The sequence below is a fragment of the Mauremys reevesii genome, linkage group 18 (assembly GCF_016161935.1).
Source record: "Mauremys reevesii isolate NIE-2019 linkage group 18, ASM1616193v1, whole genome shotgun sequence".
NCBI lineage: Eukaryota > Metazoa > Chordata > Testudines > Geoemydidae > Mauremys > Mauremys reevesii.
Genome location: NC_052640.1, coordinates 22684809 through 22705044, shown reverse-complemented (window position 1 = coordinate 22705044; position 20236 = coordinate 22684809). Strand labels below are relative to the sequence as shown.

The window sequence follows — 20236 nt, the reverse complement described above, 5'->3', positions numbered from 1 at the left end:
CAGCGCCAGGAGATGAGCTCGGGAACAGTTACTTGCTTTAGTCTTCAGCTGTGTGAAATATGAGATTTGTTCTAATGCAAACAAATCACTAAGACCCATCAAATCTCAATTTTTCAAGGACCGGGATCATTGTATGTATGTAAAATCAAAATTTTAGTCATTAAGGCTGCTCCTAAAACCCAATTTATTTTATTTTTCTTTTTTTTGCATGATGATGATGATGATAGCTTAAACAGAAAGGCCTGATCTAAGTGAGATGTTGCAATCTGTATTAACAGCAAAGAGTCCTGTGGCACCTTATAGACTAACAGACGTTTTGCAGCATGAGCTTTCGTGGGTGAATACCCACTTCGTCGGATGCAAGCTGAAATGAATTATTTCCTTAAGGTTTTTAGTATGTATATACACCTGCTGTTCACAGTGTTGCAAGATGCAGGGTCAGTGGCAAAATGAAATTAACAAGACTCTGTTGTTTGTTGGAACCCTTTAGCCTGCAACAAAGCTTTCAAGTATCACCTCAGATTCCTACTGCTATTGGTGCTTCATCTCAGCTCTGACTTGCCATCTCAGAGTGCTGGTGGCGGTAGCATTTTAATTTATATTTGAGTGAGGACAAAACTAAATATATGAGCACATCAGAGTCGGACACATTAAAACCCAAGAAAATTAAAATGAGAAACCAGAAATGAGGTGCAATCATCCAGAACGGCCCAAGCAGAATGCTAAGAAATGCCTTTAGACACTTCCTACAGTAACAGTTTTCACTTTGATGTCCTTGAGAGACTGAGACCACAACTGGAAAAGCGGGACAAACTTTTTTTTTTCTTGCCAGATCACCAAATGTGAAGTCTTAACTGTCTGTGGACAACTGATTGGCGGGGGGATCCTAACCTTGCTCTGCACACAGATAGAAAAGGCCAGGTCTTGGAAATGGTGCATAAGAAGGAGCAGTATGATTTGAACAAAGCCTGATTGAGGGAAAGGGAAGAGTTAATCTTTGGTATCTAGTTCCGGCTAGTAGGTTCAGTCCTCTCAATCTTCCAGGAGTCTGATTTCTCTTTTATGTAACCTAAGTGTCACGTCACTTTCAAAACTACTTGCTTACAAAATCAGACCTAAAACTACAGAAGTGTTACAGCACATTATTACTGAAAATGTGCTTACTTTTCATTTTTACCATACAATTATAAAATAAATCAATTGGAATATAAATACTGTACTTACATTTCAGTCTATCGTATATAGAGCAGTATAAACAAGTCATTATCTGTATGAAATTTTAGTTTTGTACTGACTTCGCTAGTGCTTTTTCTGTAGCCTCTTGTAAAACTAAGCAAATAGCTAGATGAAGTGGAAGACCTCTGTATACCCCCAGGAGTACATGTACCCCTTATTGAGAACCACTTCTCCAGGTAGGAGGGTTGGGTAAATTATTTTACAGCCTTGCCATGAAAGATGGCACCTTGGACTGTGGGCAGCTAGGATACATAACTATTTTTCAAATCTTATTTCTAGCAAAGTTATTTAAAGTAAAAGAAAATAAATGGGAGGGGAGTACTGTAGGCTTCCCCCCCACATTTAAGCATCTCTTTTTAGGAAACAGAACATGTATTTGTAAATAATACCTTCCAAAGTTTTATAGAATTCAAAAGATTGGGAGAGTTTTTAACAAGATACAAACATTCATTCGCTGGAAACTCTATACTATAAATAATATGCTATTTTCTGCTGCTGTTGTATATATTGTAGGCCAGAAAAGATATAGTATTAAACTCATCTTGAATTCTCATTTTCCAGCAGTTAGGGCTTGTTTCTCAAGATTTGCGTGAAGTCTGAAAAGTTGTGCTGAAGAAGCTCACTGACAATAGTGTGTGGGTGGTTTGGGGGGCGTGGGTGTTGTGGGTTTTTTTGTTGTTGTTTGTTTGTTTTGTTTAAAGTTGGCTAGTGGCTAGAGCTTCCCCAGGGAGGCAGGAGATTTGATTTTCTAATTCTATATAGCTAACAGGGTATGGGCCGAATCCTGCACTAGGTTTGCCGTTGTCTCTAATAAACCAGGCGCATGTCTGGTGTTTCTTTGGACAAGGAACCTCTCATCTCTATACTTCACTCTTCCCCTCTATAAAATGGGAATAAAAAGCTCCACATGGAGTATTGTGAATATTAATATCTCTAAAGGACTTTGCACTTCTCTGGATCTTTAATAGGTTGAAAATGTTAGATGAATCATGTAATTTCATGATCCTCTACAACTGGGGGCCAAAATCATGGGTAATACAAACTTGTGTTCCCCTTACGCCCGGAATCGGTTCAGTTACCCACCAGCATGCGTGATGCTGGTGTGCAGACACAATAGCACATACTGAAATGCCTTTATGTACTTGTTATGGTTTTGGCTGGTTCCCCCTCCCCACCAACACCCCGTTCTGAATCTGTTGATGTTCCAGCTTCAGGCCGCTGTGCGTGCGGAACATAACTTCCCCCTCGAGGATGGATAATGCAGGGAAGGGGGTGGGTAGCCCTTAGGGGTGCTGAATGCTGCAAGCCATTGAACTGAGCTGTAACCCCCGCTCTGGAAACCACTTCAAGCTGGGGGGCAGCAGCACCGTTGGTAACAATCCTCCCGGCCTCCACCAGCCAGGGCCTTGTGACCACTCCTGGGTGCGCCCTACAGGCGGGGTGGGGGGCTCTGTACCCGCCCCAGCTCTGTGTACAGCCAGACCCCGCGGGCTGTGGGGCCGGGGCTCGGCACCAGGGGGTCAGGGCTGGGCCGGGTGCAGCTGGGAGTCCCAAGCCAGTTACCAGGCCCCAACCCACCCCCGCTCCGGCGCCCCCCAGTGGGGCAGGCAGGTCCTGGCTCTGCCCCCCGCCCGGCTGCGGGGGAGGGGGGGGGGAGCGCTCCATAGAAGCGCCGTTGGCACAGTCCAGTCTCCTGGCGGGTGACGTCAGCAGCTCTGCCCCGCCCTCCGCGGAGCAGGGACCTGGGATGCGTCGTCAGGGGCAACAGGGACGCCGTCTCGGGCGGGTGGGCTGGGTGGAGACGCGCTGCCCGGGACACGCTCCGGCCGACGGGCTCGGGGGGGGGGCTCAGCACCTGGGCTCAGAGGGGGGGGCTCAGTGGGGGGGCTCACACCTGAACTCCGAGGGGGGGCTCAGTGGGGGGGGCTCAGCACCTGGACTCCGGGGGGGGGCTCAGTGCGGGAGAGCTCAGCACCTGGACACAAAGGGAGGATTGGGGCAGGGCTCAGTGCAAGGGGGGCATCAGCTCCTTGACCCTGGAGGGTGTCTCTGAACTGTGTGGCTCTCTGCTCCTGAGCTCAGGGCGGGGGGGTCTCTGTGCTGTGGCATTGCCTGGTTTGGGGGCCCTACCTATTGTCTTGTTAGAATTCAAACTGCAAGGAGATGGTTTTTTATTGTGACTTCTGGAATGAATAAATAAAGCTGTTCAGAGGGATCCCAGAGAGCTCTCTGTTCAGCCCTGTGTGTTGTGGGTTCCCTGGCCTGTTGGTTGTTTAGTGGGGAAGGGTTGTGGGTTTGTTCGTGAACGATTTATCTCCTCTGGCTGAGGGTACTGCAGAGTGGATTGGCTTTATATCTCAGGTTATTTTGTGGCAGATGCTTTTGATAAGTTACTTTGTAAATTAAAAGGAAGATCAGCTCTGGGGTCCATGCAGCAGGTGACCGTTGGTCTTAAGGGCTGTGTTCTGTGGCAGGGGTTGCTTGGAGGTGAAAAGAGGGGGATCAATAGCAGCAGTAGAAGCACCAGGGTCCCACCCAAGGACCAGTATAATTACCGAGCAGGTTGATGAACAACAAAATCAGGATGCCTGGGAACACTAAGACTTTGGACCCTCGTTATTTTGTGCTCATAAGACCATTGCCCATCCCCACACAGAAAGGTGCAAAGGTCCAAGCCAGAAGTAGTACCGTTTATAACTGCTGGGAATCCACAAGGGAGCAAATGTTTTGGGAGAACTATCACAGGAGGCACAAGCAACTCACTCAGCACGGGTACTGGACACCCAGCTGGAAACCTTACCAGGAGCTTGGAAAAATTATCTACCTAGAGCCAAAGAAACTCACCCTCCACTATTTAGGACAGATGCCCCAGGTAAGAACATAAGAAAATTCCTCTTCTGAATTATTAACTTTTTAATTTTTTTCATTCCTGGTTTTAATAGCAAAGCAAAGAGGATCGTCTTGTAAGTAAGTTGTAGAGGCACATTCTACTGGAAAAGAATAGTCAATTTTTGCTTAAAGACCAAAAAGGCAGTGTGAAACGTGCTGTGCCAGCCTATTACTCAATCATTCCAATATAATCCAATTAGTAATGACACCACAGAACATCAGTAGAAAAATTAGACCAGAGAAAAGTGATTTGACCTTATATTTTGCAGTTTGAGAACGGAGAAGAGCCTTTTAAATTTGGTCTTTGGAGGCTTTAGCAGGAGCAGTTTCAGTAAAGTGGAGAAATTAGAAAGACGATTGGGGGGGGCGGGATTCAAGAGAAAACTGGGGTAATGGGAGTATACAGCACTTTTAAGGAGAGGTAACCAGATCATTCTTGAAAACAGAAGGGAAGGAGCAAATAAAGAGAGGATGAACTAGGAGTCGGAAAATGATGGGGTCTCGGGGATGGGACAATGGGTTAGAAATTGAGCATAAGAGGGACACCTCAGAATTGGAGATGGGGTGATGGAGCAAAGGAAAAGTCTGGGGGATGAGGGTTAGGATTGAGGAGAGTTGTTAGGTGGTGTGAAAGCTCTGGTATCAAGCAGAGATACAGATGTACAGTTTTAGATGTTATCACAGCATATATTATGTTCTAAAATGTATCTGTATTTGAGTTCATAGAAAGTCTACTATGGTTAACTATGATTATATATATGCTACTTTGACTGCCAGTGTAATTATCACCTCCTACCAGTCTCCTTTGCTGTTACACAGGCACTCGGTAAGGGGATCTTACTCTTCCATAGGTCCCTTTTACTGTCTGATTTAATGATTGAGTTACAAGGCCAAAAATATCATTTGCTTGGTTGTCAACACTTGAAATTCAATTGCAAAGTCCCATCGTTTGTGTTTTCTTCACCGTTGTTGGTTCATAAAAGGAAATCTATAATTCTTTGAGTTGTTGTTATGCTCTCCTCCAAGTGAAGCAACATGTATTGTCTGAATGTAGTCATCTTTCTCTCTCTGACTTTGCAATTATAAAGCAAGCCATAGTGACTTTGGCCCAGATCCACGCAGGGATATAGGTGTTGCTTAATTTTCTGCACTGATTGTGTGTTGGAATACATATACAGCTTAAAGTTTTGGATGCTCTAAACAGAGACTGGATGCTCTAAAGCTCTGAACAGAGAACAGAAGATGAAGGTTCTGGAAAGAAATTTGAACTCTGCTGATTGAGATTTGAACTAAATGAGCAGGTTAAAATGTATAATTTCTATGAAGAGTGATTTGATCTAAACCAGGCAGGTGCATTGAAAATACTGCGTATGATGGTAGCAGCTTAAATTAGAGGTTTTCAGAGCCACTAGCGGGATTCAGCCATTCAACTCCCATTCATTTATATGGGCACTGTGTTCCTAAATCCCCTGCTCAGCTTTGAAAATCTCAACGTAATTATATAGTAAAACATGATGTTACTCCCAAAAGACTACAGGGCCTGAAGAATGGCCATATACTTGATTATTTTGTCATTCAGTATGTACCTGATGACTGCAGACATGAGAACTACTGGTATACTTTTTAACCACTGGTTGAGTGAGAGCAGTAGTCTTCCTAGAAATGAAAAGCTTAATCTCTTCAATATATTTGCTCCCAAAAATTAGCATTTGTTCTGATCACCAACATGGCCAGAGAATAATGATGGTGAATAACAGTTGTCTGTAAACAGCAAAACTCCGTAACCCTCTGGATTTAATAGGACTTGAGTTGGTGCTCTCCTGTGAGCTATTATCTATTGACAACCACTACTTCCTAAATTGAAAAGCTCCTAAAATGGGCTAAAAGTGATTGAGGACTTATTATGAAGTGATTACATAGGAAGATATGGGCATAGGGTGCAATGATCGTTGGTTAATTGCACATCTAGGGTATTATTTAAGTGATTGGTAGTGACCAGTATGATTCTAGCCAACAAATATGTCCAAAATAGCTGTATTTTTTTCCTGTTTGTTTCTGCATTATTATTATTATTATTTAAGTAAATCTATTATCCCTGGAAACTTACAGCTGGTTTTTGAATATTTTAGCTTTTTCCCATCTGAAAAAGCTACTCTTTCATGCTTAAATAACAATTTGGAATGTGTTGTCTACTTTACAATGAAAACAGTAAGGCCGTGTCTACACTACAAAGTCAACTTATGTTATGTCAACGATCATCCATTGCTGTAATTGAACCACTTTTGCATGTCCACACAATGCTCCATATGACGGTAGATCGCGTCCACAGTTGGTGCTCTTGCATTGACAGAGAGGGCAGAGCACCATGGGTACTATTCCACTGTGCAACTCACCACCATCTGCCACTGGGTGTTCTGGAAAGGGTTCACAGTGACTCATGGGAGCAGGCTCACCATCCCATCATGCAGTTTTCTCTGTCCCGTCATTCCATGCGCTTCTGACTACATTTCGCGTCTGACTACATTTCACGCCGCTTTTCAACAGTGTATGGATGCCTCACAGCCTGCTGGAGCTCGCAGCCCCACCCCCTTACCATGCCGCCCAAAGCAGCAGGAGCTGCCCAGGAGCAGTCCAGAGTGCTGGCACCGGCGGCGCGGCATGCTGAGACTCTGGCAGAGGGGGAGGGGCTGGGAGAGCCTCCCCAGCCGGGAGCTCAGGAGGGCCGGATGTGGCCTGCGGGCCAGTGTAACAACAGGAAAACCTCCGTCTCCCAATTGCCCACCCCTTTTAACAACCGGTTCTAAACTGGCTTCTAAATTTAACAACCGGCTGCGGGTTGAGCAGGGTTGCCCAGAGGATTCAGGGGGCCTGGGGCAAAGCAATTTCGGGGGCCCCTTCCATAAAAAAAGTTGCAAAACTATAGAATACTATATTCTCATGGGGGCCCCTGCAGGGCCTGAGGCAAATTGCCCCCTCCCCCCCCCGGGCGGCCCTGGGGTTGAGGCGGGGGCAGGTGTGTGAGAGGGGGTATGGGCCCTGGGCTGGGGTGCGGGATCTAGGATGGGGCTTGGGATGAGGGGTTTAGGATGTAGGAGGGGGCTCAGGATTGGGTCATGTGCTTACCTTGGGTGGCTCCCAGTCAGTGGCACAGCAGGGCTAGGGCAGGCTCCCTGTCCTGGATCAGGTCCGGCTCCTAGGCAGGGGGCCAGGAGGCTCCATGCGCTGCTCTCTCGCCCACATGCACCACGCCCCCCCCCCCGCTCCCATTGGCCATGGTTCCCAGCCAATGGGAGTGCAGAGCCGGTGCTCGGGGTGGGGGCAGCACACGGAGCCCCGTGGTTTTTCCCCCCTAGGAGCCAGACCTGCTGGCTGCGTCTGGGACATAGTGCAGTGCCAGGACAGGTAGGGACCAGCCTGCCTTAGCCCTGCCTCACCGGCAACCAGACTTTTAACAGCCCGGTCGGTGGTGCTGATCGGAGCTGCCAGGATCCCTTTTCGACCAGGCATTCCGGTCGAAAACCAGACACCTGGCAACCCTACTTTAGAAGACATGGGGGGCCTGCTTTCCCCTAATCTACTAAGGTTTCATTATCTGAGGGCAGTTGGGTGGCCCCATCCCATGTTAGAGCCTCTATTTTTGCAGGAGTTAAAATGCCTTGGCATTCCAATTACCCCCACAATGTCAGTGTTTTTTAGGTGTGGCCTAAACATGCCTGCTTCATACTTCTGTCTCTAGTTTTTGCCCCCAATCCACTCAGTTTAATTAGGCAACCAATTGGCCACTCATCCCCTCCAGAGCTTCTTTCCTGGTTCCTGGCATTCTGCCTTTACACAATTGTTTGTGGGAAATATACTTCCCAGAAGGGAGTATATTTCAGCATTGCACCCAGTTTAAATGCTGTCTAAATGGCATGATTGACCCCTTTTTAAAGCATCCATTACATATAAGTTGAAGTAACTTCATTTGGTTTTAGGTGTTGTTTCTCTCTCTCTCCTTCTCTAAAAATGTTGGGCACACACTAAGCAGACAGAACTGATTCATTGAAAGTCAAGGAATGTCACTTTCCAGACAGCATTTTTGATTTCCTAAGTGTCCAGAGCAGTGTGTTAAAGGTCTTTTTGTGATTCCTTGGTGTAACAGTGCGTGGTGATAGTAGTCACCTTTTATCATCTTCATATAGTTTCTTTTTCATTAATTGCTGTAACAAATCCATTTGCAAAACCTCTGGGGTGGCTTGTTGACTTTTTACATGAAAGAAAGGTGGCCTTTTTGACCAAGCCTAAAACAATCCAATTCCACAGAATTTGCAGTATCATTAATGTCCCAGCCTCCTCTGTACTTGTGATAAGAGTATGTTCTGTAATTGTGTGTGTTAGGTAAATAGGTCACTAGATAAGATTGATAACAGCGTCAGCAAAGAAATGTTTTCAGCTAGCACTGGAGAAGAAATTACATAGAAATTTGGATAGAAATTACACTGGTGGTGTTCACATTGCTATAGTTGGAAACCCTGACACATCTCTATTGCGAATCCTTATTTTTCAGAGGACTTGTACTCCACTGCAAAAAATTCTCTGCTCCAGGCTGAAGCTTAGGGACAAATTTATGGCCACTCCTGCCTGGGTGTGGTAGAGCAGGGAAATAATGCAAGTGGCCTTTTCCCTCTCAGTTCACCCTTGCAAGGGGCAGTCATCATTTAACTGCCACTCTGAGGAGAGCAGGAAAAGGAAGTTGGCTGTTGTATTGCCAGAGCACTGGCAGCTCCAGAGGGGGCAGGTTGGGCAGACAGACAGCACTGGCAGGGAGCACTACCAATGGCTTCTGAAACAAGTAGGATGGTGTTTGTACCTTTCTCCTACAAGGTATTATTATGCCTTAGGCTGACTTAAAAGTCCCAAATGCAAGTAAATATTTAGGACATGGTTTTTCCTTTTGATGCCTACAGTGTATCTCTGCACAGGAAGCCTGAGAAAGTCCAGTGTATGTGCTGATCAGTTCGAGTCAGCGCGGTTGCAACCATAATACCAGCAAATGCACGTTTAGTTTTACGATTTATTGCCGTTGCTTTCACGGGGGGGCGGGAGGGGGCTGGCAACATTTACCCAGAACCACCCGCGACAATGTTTTTGCCCCATCAGGAATTGGGAGCTCAACCCAGAATTCCAATGGGTGCCGGAGACTGCGGGAACTGTGGGATAGCGACTCCAAAAGTCAACACCAGCCTCCGTACTGTGGATGCACTCTGCCGACTTAATGGTCTTAAGTGGGGACACATACAATTGACTGTATAAAATTGATTTCTAAAAAATCGACTTCTATAAATTTGACCTAATTTCGTAGTGTAGACATTAGAATTAAAGGACCTTTAGAGTGTCATGGCATTAGAGTGAGAGGTTTAAAAGAGAAACAATTTTTCATTCAATATTTTTCTTAGAATCGACTTTTCCCTCTCTCTTCCCCATGTAATACTTTTCCAGATTCCGCACACTGTAGTGAGAGAACCACCAGTTCAGGAATTACAATAGTCCTGTGAGTAGCTGCTTCGACGCAGACGGAATGCACAGAGAGGGAATGGGGGGATGTGACTGTGAAGTCCACACTTTTAGCTACTCCAGTTACCCAAAGTTGCTCCCATCGGCCATTGTGCATTTCAAATGTAAAAATTACTTGGGAATCAAGATGGTGTAATATAGTCAGTTACACAAGAATTGTCTGCAGAGTTGCAGCTGCAATGTTCACATAATGCATGCAAACCAGAGTCAAACCACAAAGCTTTATACTCTAGAAAAAGGGGGATTTCGTGTGTAGAGCTGTCATTGCTAACTCTGATGGGCTGCAAGATATTGCACCTTAAAACTGTCACTGGGCCAGGACTAAATAAATTATCTGAGAACAAGGTAATTTTTTAAGGCAAATTCCTCATTTTGCGGAAAGTAGTGAACATTTCTGGTGGGTTGCTGTTGTGGTGCTTTGTTTTGTTTTTTAAAATGGCAATTGTTTGTACGTGCTCAGAAGTTTGGAACGTTAGAAGTACTCCAAAGCAGGACAAAGAGGTAGACAAAGTGCAGGTGAGACTGTCAGCGATTTGATACATGCAATTTATCAAATGGCTTTGCAGTGTATCACCTGGCTATCACCAAAACATATGAGAGAGATTAGTTACAGATAATGTAAAACAAAAGAGCAGTTGCAAGCATGATTACACTGTGATTACAATTTCAGAGTTCATGGTGTCGCATCGTAAGAGATATTTCACTGCTTACTATGTAAATGAAAGGGTACAGCATCTTGTGCCCCTGAGAGACATGGCTGGCTATACGTCAAGAAATGTTGAAAGACTTGCATAGCCTTAGTGCACATTGCTTCCATTGCAGAGCTTTTTATATAATTAAAATGGGTATATGAGTATGCCCCATTTAGGTTTTCATGGAGAATTCCTGTGGTTAACATAGCTGGATTTTACTGATATTTTGCCTCTGCTCATTTTCTTTTATTTTTAGTATGTAAAATTTTAAACTGTTCTAATTTTTTCTTTGATGTTAAGCAGAGAAATTTAATTTTTTTTCCTCCTTTTAAGAACATGCAAAAAAGTAGTTGTTCTACTCAGAGACAGAAAAGTAACTTGTGGAAGTTACTCCACTAATCTTTCTCACAAGCTTCATAACCATAACACATGTGTATGAACACTTGACATGTTAATCATCAAGTAAGTTAATATCCATTCATGTTATTTATGTGAGGTGGCATCTTAGCCTTACTTTTTTTCAAGAAAGCTGGTGTGACCCATTAGCACTTTCTACATTCCCCAAGGTCACGTACAGCAACAAGCCACTGAGAACCTGTAATGTACTAACTAGTGTTTACCTCCAGTAAGTGGAATCTGACTTGCTCAATGTTTCTGATTATTTTGTCTTCTATTACCATAAATTATATTTGTAAACAAAATAACTTCATTTTTTAAAAAGTTGCAACTGAAAATGTGTTTAAAGGGCTCCAAGTAGCACCCCAAACTAGTTACGTTTTCTTAACAAAAAATTGACATTTTCTAAAATACCCGAAATGTTAGAATGTCAGGAACTAAACAGTATGTGATCTAACCATTTGCCGAAAGCCATTGACAATTCTTTATCATACACTATCACCCACCCAACTTACACAGCCTGCCTAACCTTAACTTTGCTCCCTGGTTCGCATTGTATTGGTGTTGTATTGGTATTGTATTTGTATTGTATTTGCTCCCTTGTTCGCATCGCGTTGTTGGATGCATGGTGCTGGTTTTATATATTGTTTATTAAAAGTGAAATATTGTCTTAGGGTACATAGTCAAAGTGGTAAATAGGAAGATGGATAATTTGGCTGCATGGTTGGGGGAGAACACATTTTGGAAATGTAGTGAAAGATGTGACAGGATTTAGCAATTATGTGGATTTGACATCAAAGGAAAGAGAGGAGTCTAAGGTAACGCTAAGTCTGGGAGCTTAGGTGATTGACAATATCATTATCTTTTCTAAAGTGACAGAAGATGGTTTGAGAGGGAAGATAAGTTCAGTTTTAGACACGGTTTGCCAAATGGAGAGCTGCGTCTAAGTCAGAGTGACTTTTTTTTTTTCCTGGCCCCCTCAATGTGTGTATTCCATCAAATTGGATTCTCTAGACTTCTATTAGACTATTAATTACTACTTGGATTTATTAAAGCTCTGTCTACAATACAGGTTATACAGCAGCATAGCTACAGCGCTGCAGCTGTACCACTGTCGTGCAGACATTTCCTACAGTGATGGAAGGGGTTTTTCCATTGCTGTACTTAATCCACCTCTCTGAGACACACTGGAAGAATTTCTCCATCAACATACTGGTGTGTCCACTGGGAGCTAGGTCAGCTTAACTAAAGCTATGTCTACAGTGGCAACTAAATGACAAAACTTTTGTCTTTCAGAGGTGTTAAAAAAACACACCCCTGAAAGACAAAAATTTTGCCAACAACAAGCGCCGATGTGAACAGCTCTTTGTCAGCAGGAGCGCTCTCCTGCTGACAACGCTAACACAACTCGTTGGGGGTGGAAGTTCTTTGCTGGCAGGAGAGCTGACAAACAGCAGCTACACTGCGTGCCTTTTAGCAACATGGCTGTAGCCTCTCGGCCCTGCCGCTAAAAGTTGCGTAGTGTAGACATAGCCTATGACACTCGGGGGTGTAAAAAACTCACAGCCCTGAGTGACATTGCAATGTCGATCTAAATTTTAAATGTAGACGTGGCCTAATGTAGACTCCTTGCCCCTTAACAGTGTTTAACTTATTACAAAAAACCTTGAGTTAAAGAATTATTATTTAGGTCTGAAAGCCAAGCACTTAAAGGTTAAGAACTGCCAGATTTCCAGTTTCCCATGCAACCTTAATTCTGCCCCTTAGGCATCCATTCTGAGCTCTGAATGAGCCTGAGGTCCTATGAAAAATAGTATGTGATCTGGAGGATATATAACAAAATTTAGTTTTGAAACTAGTTAAATTATTACCCATACCACCTTTCTTAGGTTTCTTTTAATTTTGATTGCTTAACTAAAGGAAAACACTTGAGTTTAATTTAGTTGTATAGAGTTTTATTAACAATCTTTAACAATAGCAACTAATAATATAGGATATAGGAAGACAAAAATAGTGTTGGACTATGATTTGGCTAACATAAACTAGAAAAATTTGTCATCATAACCATTCCAGTTTTCAAAATCAAATCCTACAATCACAATAGAATATTAAAACTTGTACTCAATTTCTATCTTGGAAAGGTGACTTTGGATTTTTGACAAGCCCCTCAGAATAGGGCCTCACTTGTGCCAACTGGTTGTCAGCTCCAATGTTGCCAACACAATCAGAGGAAAAACAATTCAAAACTTACAAGAAAATTTGGTCAACTACTTACATGCCAATTCACTAAGATCTCCTTCCAATGGACCTATAGTAGTCAGCCCTTGCTACCTATTTCCCAGTGTCTCATATCCCCAAGATCCGACTAACATTCCTGTCATAAACATACAGCTAAGGATAGCATACAATTCCTCTTTACCCTGTAAAGGTTAATTCCTCTTTTACCTGTAAAGGGTTAAAAAGCTCAAATAACCTGGGTGGCACCTGACCAAAAAATAACAATAAGGGGAGAAGATACCTTCAAATCTGTGGGGGAAGGTTTTTTGTCTGTGTCTCCTGGAGTCAACAAGGAACCAGGGCAAGGAAAATACATCTCCCTAAGCCATATCTTAAACTAAGCATCTAATATTGCAAAAATAGTAACTAATAGCAAAGAAATACCTTGTTATCTTTTGGTTTAGCTTGTAAATTTTCCCTGTGCTAAGAGGGAGGTTTATCCCTGTTTTTGTAACTTTAAAGTTTTGCCTAGAGGGGAAATCCTCTGTGTTTTTAAATCTTTTGTTATTCTGTAGAGTACTTACCATCCTGATTTTTACAGAGGTGATTCTTTTACCTTTTCTTTAATTAAAATTCTTCTTTTAAAAAAAACGATTAATTTTCCATTGTTCTTAAGATCCAAGGGTTTGGGTCTGTGTTCACCTGTACCTATTGGTACGAATATTATTCTCAAGCCTTCCTCAGGAAAGGGGGTGCAGGGCTTGGGGGAATAGGACTCCAAGTGGTCCTTTCCCTAATTCTTTGTCTAAATCGCTTGGTGGTGGCAGCATACTGTTCAAGGCAAGGTAAAATTTGTGCCTTAAAAAAGTTTTTAACCTAAGCTGGTAAAAATAAGCTTAGGGGGTCTTTCATGTGGGTCCCCACATCTGTACCGCAAAGTTCAGAGTGGGGAAGGAACCCTTAACAACTCCTAACTACCTAACCTAAATGCCTACATTTGTGCCAGACTATACAAACTGAGTGCAGTTCAAAAAGCTTGCGCACTTGTCTCTTTTTATGTCTGTATACACCTAGAACTTGAAAGGCAGTATGAAACCATTAACTATGGTAGACACATGTACAGTGGTCTACAATCTTAGTTAACAACAGTAATTTGTTCAGTTTTAAAGCTACATTACAACAATCTTGATAGAAACATGTTACAAAACAAGGACATTCACTGTAACACTGGCAATCTTTAAAACACATACACAGGCATGTACACATCCTTACTAATTAGGTACAGTTTCAGGAAGTGGTCAGTTGACTGATTTGAGAGGTCACCTAAGAGAAAGTCTGTGTTACTTATCACCGGATCATTGTTCAGTTTTCAGGTGTCAGTTTTCAGCTCAGTTATTATTCACAGCTAGAGTTGATGCTGCAAACACAGGTGGTATGAAGGACAGACATAACTATAGTATTTTGCTGGCGCACAAGCGGGCAACGCAAATTGCTGGAAAATAGAAAGACCATTAAAGATGCTTATCTGAGGTAGGTACTTGATGTCACCAAAAGGACTCCTAGGTGGCTGGCCCAGGACCTCAATCTTCTCTCTTCCAGGTGTCTTCGCTTTCAAAAAGCAAAAGTGTTGAAGGAGACAGGTCATTTTCTCCTATTTCTCCTGGGTGGTTCAACTTAGTTCTTCTTTTTGGAGGTGCTGGTGGGGTGACCCATACTTCTCATGAAGATTCAAAATATCCAACTGAAATGAGAGTTGTCCTCTCTCACTATCCAATCAGGGAATGTGACGTCAGCTTTTGAGTTCTTACAACTGGACTGACATTTCCAATCTCTTTTTATGCAACACATTTTCTCACGTGCACCAGTTTGTATAAGAGAAGTTAGGTCATAACTGTTGGTACAACCATCTTGGGATGTACCTTAAATACTGTCTGGTTTGCTCCAGTCAGCCATTTACCTCTCCAAGTTGCTTTCCATTGCTACGCTACGCTGATGAATTGCAATGCATTCCTTAACCAAGTTTGTGGTTATGCTTGCTCAAGTTGTAGTTTCTCCATCGATGCTTTGCTGGCTTCTGAAATGTTCAGGTTAAAGTTAATATAATTTATACAAAGTCCCTATATATTTTCTGGGTGCTCTTTAAACTTATTTTAAAAGTCCATTATACAAAGAAAAGTCACTTCAAGAACTGTTATTCACCAGCAGACTGGAACAACTGTATAAATCATCCATTTCTGTTCTCCTTGTTTTAACAAGGGACCTTGATGGTATGTATGGCTGAGCTGAACCTATGCAATTTTAACCAAACAGTTAAATCTCTGATTATTCCATTTTGTGGTCAAGTGTCCTTATAAAGACACTATTTGCTTTTAGTTCCTTTTATTTACTGCCTCTATCAGCACAGGTGTATTTTACTAACTTGATAGCGTAAACATGCTTGATTGCAAATATAACCTTACTTCCTCACTTTATTACTTAAAATAAAAGAAATCAATATGAATGCAATCCCTGTCATTAAAGTTTGTAATATTTTTCCCAAAGCTGTATAATTTATAGTTGACTTTCCTTTTATATCAGTTTTAACTATAATATTATATTCCATCAAATTCCCTATTTTACTACTATATTTGGCACATCATATAATATCTGACTGTTTGATATTAATCTAATTTTTAATTCATTCACAGACAGGGGAAAAGGGTAAGTCTCTAGCTGCACCAGCAGTATGTTCTTGCAAAAGGCTGCAGCAACTCTGAGTTTGCTCAGATTATTGAAGAAAACTAGCCATGAGACTTTGCGGTTTTATTTTCTTAGCCCTCTGTTCTGACTTTCTAAAAGGCCTTGATGCCTGGGCAATTCTTAAATAGTAATAAATCATAATTTGGGGGCATCCATTACTACAGGTAAGTAAGAACATATACTGGGTCAGACCAAAGGTCCATCTAGCCCAGCAATCCTGTTTTCCGACAGTGGTCAATGTCAGGTGCCCCAGAGGGAATGAATAGAACAGGTACTCATCAAGTGATCCATACCCTGGCGCCCATTCCCAGCTTCTGGCAGAGGCTAGGGACACCATCCCTGCCCATCCTGGCTAATAGCCATTGATGGACCTATCCTCCATGAATTTATCTAGTTCTTTTTTGAGCCCTGTTATAGATCATGTAATTAAAGACTGTATCATCACACACATACACAAAACAGCAGGATTAAGGTTGCAGCCATAAATTTGGCATTTCCTACCATTTGAGGAACCTAAATAACTTTATTTCAATGTAGTTTATTCATATGTAACTTCCTAGGTTGGTGGGTATTTTTTAAAGGGAAAAAGATAACAGAAATTTTTATGTACAACTATAACAACCCCCCACAAAGATGATGATAATACTGATAACTAACTATGCGCTAAGATTATTGAGCTCAAGTGACAGAGGCTTATGTTTTTTGAAGCAGAATTTCTGAGTTCTATTTCTCATGCTCCATATGTGTGATCTAACTGGCAGCGGTGGTGTGTATTGTTTCTGGTTATGTGTACACTACAAATTCTCAGCCGTTCCTAGCAATTGTAGAAGAGGAATGTCAACCCCCGAATGGTGACATAGCTAGATTTATTATGATTATTAGTCCCAATACTAAGCACTTTTCATATTCATAGCTTTATACAAACATTAACTAATCCTCACAACCTTAAGATGGATAAGCAAATGTTATCCCCATTTTACACATGAGGAAATGGAATCAGAGAGGTGAAGTCTCTTTCCCAAAGCCATACGACGAGTTAGTGACAAGCCTGGGATTAGAATTCATGATTTCCTGATTCCCAGCTCTTGCTTATTTGTCCAGACCATGTTGCTTTCTGCTTTAGAATGTAAAGCTTAGAGGTGGCAATAATATTTACAAAATGTAAATCACAATTGTAGAGACATAGAATAGAAATAAGTCATGCTAAAAGATAATATTCTTAGAATAGGCCATTGTTCTTGTTTGGTTAAAAATGGTTACTTTCCTTTTGAACACAAATATTAGATTTTAGGTGGTATTCCTGACTTGAGCCTAACTACTTGAGAATAGGAGATGCTCTATAAAATAAAAGGTTTATGATCAGTAAATTAGTTTGACATCTCTCTGGAACAACAGCTATCCAGTTGAGTCCACACAATCTCCATGCTATTAAATTCAAAACAATCTAATCCATTTCAGAAGTTCAATTTCTATTCCTAAAGGCTGCTTCCATAATGAATTAAGGGAAGCATATCAAATGTAATAATACATTGTTATTAAGGTCTTAGTAAACTTGCCAAATGTCAAACTGCTTGAACAGTTATGGTGCATTATACTCGTGTGATTACAGTTTGAATTGTCAATATTGCGAATTGCATTGCTCACTTAGGTTTGGGAATTGATCTGGAATATCACGCCTGAGGCAGGAAAGAAGCACATTACAAAGGTGACACTTTGCGATGAATTTTCAAAACATTAGATTTTAAATGCGTTTAGTGTCTGCTTCTCCTAAGCAGTGCATTAAAAATGCTCTCTAGGATACATAGTAAAAGGAACAGACTGTTCCGCCTATGGCAGCATCTCCTGCTCTGCTGGCTGCAGCTGGGAGCTAGAATGACATTTGCTACCAATGCTGGGAGAATTTTGTCAAATGGTAACTTTTGGGAAAGAATGGGAACTGTGTTAGAACAGTTCTTTGATATTTTTAGCAAGTGTAATAATAACACTTGTTTATCCAAAATAAGTCTCAGAACTAAAATGATTTCATAAAGCTTTGCCTGGTTTGTTATAAACGTAAAGCTCTGAGCATGTTCATCAAAAAGTTCATGAAGGTTTCTGAACCTTCAGAGCAAATCTGAGCTAATTCATGATTTTGCATCAAATCATTCATGGTTTCACATGGTTTTACAATGAAATGAGATGAATATCTAGTATTTCAGCCGACTTCCAGTGCAACTTGTGGGTTCAAACCTGTATGAAAACAAACATACAGAGCTATCTCACAGAGAATCGTTCCACAAAAGCTTTTGCATGCTTTCTGGTAAATCAGTGGGTTTCACACAGTCTTAGTTACCACAACAAACGAGCAGGTTATTTCTTCTGAAGATTTTAATTGTTTGCTGTTCAAATGTTCACATTGCTTCATTAACCCATATCCATCCCAAAACTCAATTAACAGGATTTGGATGGGATGGAATGGGGCAGATAGGCCTCACACTGACAATGAGAGGCCTAAGGAAAGCCTGTGGACCAAGTTGGTTCCGCCACATTCAGCTGCAGCAAACATCAGGCGTGAAAAGAGGAACTACAAGGTGGAGACTGAGCCCAGTTCAGGGCTGACCCAGAAGAACAGCAACGCTCTGCTTCTCCTGATGGGAGAGAAGCCTGGTTACAGGCAGGGGCGGCTCTAGGCACCAGCAAAACAAGCAGGTGCTTGGGGAGGCAAATTACCAGGGGCGGCATAATGCTGGGGTCCCAGGTCTGACCGGAGGCAGTGTCCTGGGCTGGATCCTGACTGCCCTGTTGTTCTCTGACCGGGTGCCGCCGGGGCTGTGCGGCGGGGCAGGGGGAGCCAACTCAGTGGGGAGCGTGTCCCTGCCGCTCTCCCACGGGCAGGAGCCAGTAGCGCAGCCCTGCCCCGGTCACGGAGTGCTGGGGGTGGCAGCGGAATGTGGCGAGCAGGCAGGCTCCTCCTCCAGCACCGGCTGCGGACGCTTCCTCTTCTTCTCCCTGCCTCCGCCTCCTCTCCCCTTCGCTCGGGGAGGGGAGCAGCAACCCGGACTGAGCCGAACTTGTGCCACTGTGCAGGCCGAGCTCCCAGCTGGCTCGCGGGGGTCCCGGGGAGCGGGAGGCCTGGGCACGCTGCCCTGCGATCACTGGCTGCCAGCTACTCTGCCCTGGGCCCCAGTAGCCAAACCCCACAGCTGCCCCAGCTCGCTCTGCGTGAGAGCTACAGGCGGTGCCCCCCACCCGTCTGGCTCTGTCCCTGGCCACACCGCGGGGTGACTGCCTGGGACTCTGGGGTGTTGCTGAGGCTGCCCCAAGCCAGGCTCCCCGGGGTCTGCTGCCCCTCCAGCCACGGGGGCCCTAGGCCAGTGTGGGAGCCGGGCCGCAGCCCAGCTCTCAGAGCCTCCTCCCCTCCCCGCGCTGCATAGCAAGATGTGGGACCGTGGGCGGGGCTGCTACAGCCATTTCAGACTGGGATTGGCACTGGGGGAGTGGAGGTGATTGTGCCCTGGCTGGAGGGACCGGGCAGCCCCCTCCCCCACTCCACCTCCCAATGCCCGCTGCTTGCTCCTGCCGGCAGGGGGCTGCGATGCCCACTCCGGAGGACAGCGCCAAGCCCCCGGGCATGCTCGCGGGGAAGGAGAGACAGGAGGCAGAGCTGTTTGGTGTCTCCCACGCAGCTCCAGGCCCCTCTGGCTACTCGGCAGCAACAGCCAGGCTGGGTAGCCCGCCAGCAGCGTGACTTGGTCCGACCCACACGGACCACATGAGCCCTAGAGTTGGCGCTGACGTCCTGCCTATGCCAAGGCCTCTGGCACAGGGGCAGCCCTAGCTCTGCCCAGGCAGACACAGCCCAGCTCACTCCATGGCCGGCCCAGTGAGTAAATGAGTACACTAGTGGGAAATTGTTTTATTTCACTAACTACAAATTCTCTGTTTTCATTTTTTTTTATTTTAAACAGTGAAAAACAAGACAAAACAAACAAAAAACATTGAAAAGTGCAAAGAGGGGGCGGCCAAATTTTTTTTTTGCTTGGGGCGGCAAAGAACTTAGAGCCGGCCCTGGTTATAGGTCTCGGACTCGGCTAATTTGCTGGCCAGATAAGTCCCTCTTAGAAGGGACAACCAGACTCTGGGGGATCAATGGAAGCATGGACTGTTTGGAGACAAGCCTTGAATAGAGGTTTTGAGTTGTTTTGTTTGGTTCCTGACTTCCTTTGGACCGTAACACTCCAGAAAGGGGTTGGATTGAGGTGAACTTTGGCCAGTGGACAAAAGATCACTACCTCACAGACAATGGTGAAGACCCGTAATGGGTGAGTCATGCTCTGATGGGCCACAAGATGGCACCACAGAGGCAACCTGGTCACATGAGAGTTTGTGTTTGATAACATTCCTGTTGTTTCTAAACTGGTAGCTGATTAGCTCAACTGTGTTTATTGGGTCTAAGAGTCAGCAGTGGCGCTATCCAGATGATATGAGTAGGATAGGCAATACTTCAATGTTGGAATTCTAGCTCATTTGTTAAA

The 20236-nt window shown here is 43.7% G+C and overlaps 1 protein-coding gene across 3 annotated transcripts in view; it reads left to right on the top strand.

The window, feature by feature from the left end:
* CCDC60 (coiled-coil domain containing 60) overlaps positions 1-20236 on the top strand; it is a 145373-nt gene that overhangs the window by 37913 nt on the left and 87224 nt on the right. For 2 of the 3 annotated variants that reach the window (XM_039505900.1, XM_039505898.1), the window contains exon 1: positions 3354-4108. The exons of the other annotated variant lie outside the window; for it this stretch is intronic. In XM_039505900.1, coding sequence (XP_039361834.1) covers positions 3803-4108 — 306 coding nt within the window. In that variant the 5' untranslated portion in view covers positions 3354-3802. Of the gene's footprint in view, positions 1-3353; positions 4109-20236 lie in introns of those variants that run through there. 3 annotated transcript variants of the gene reach the window in all.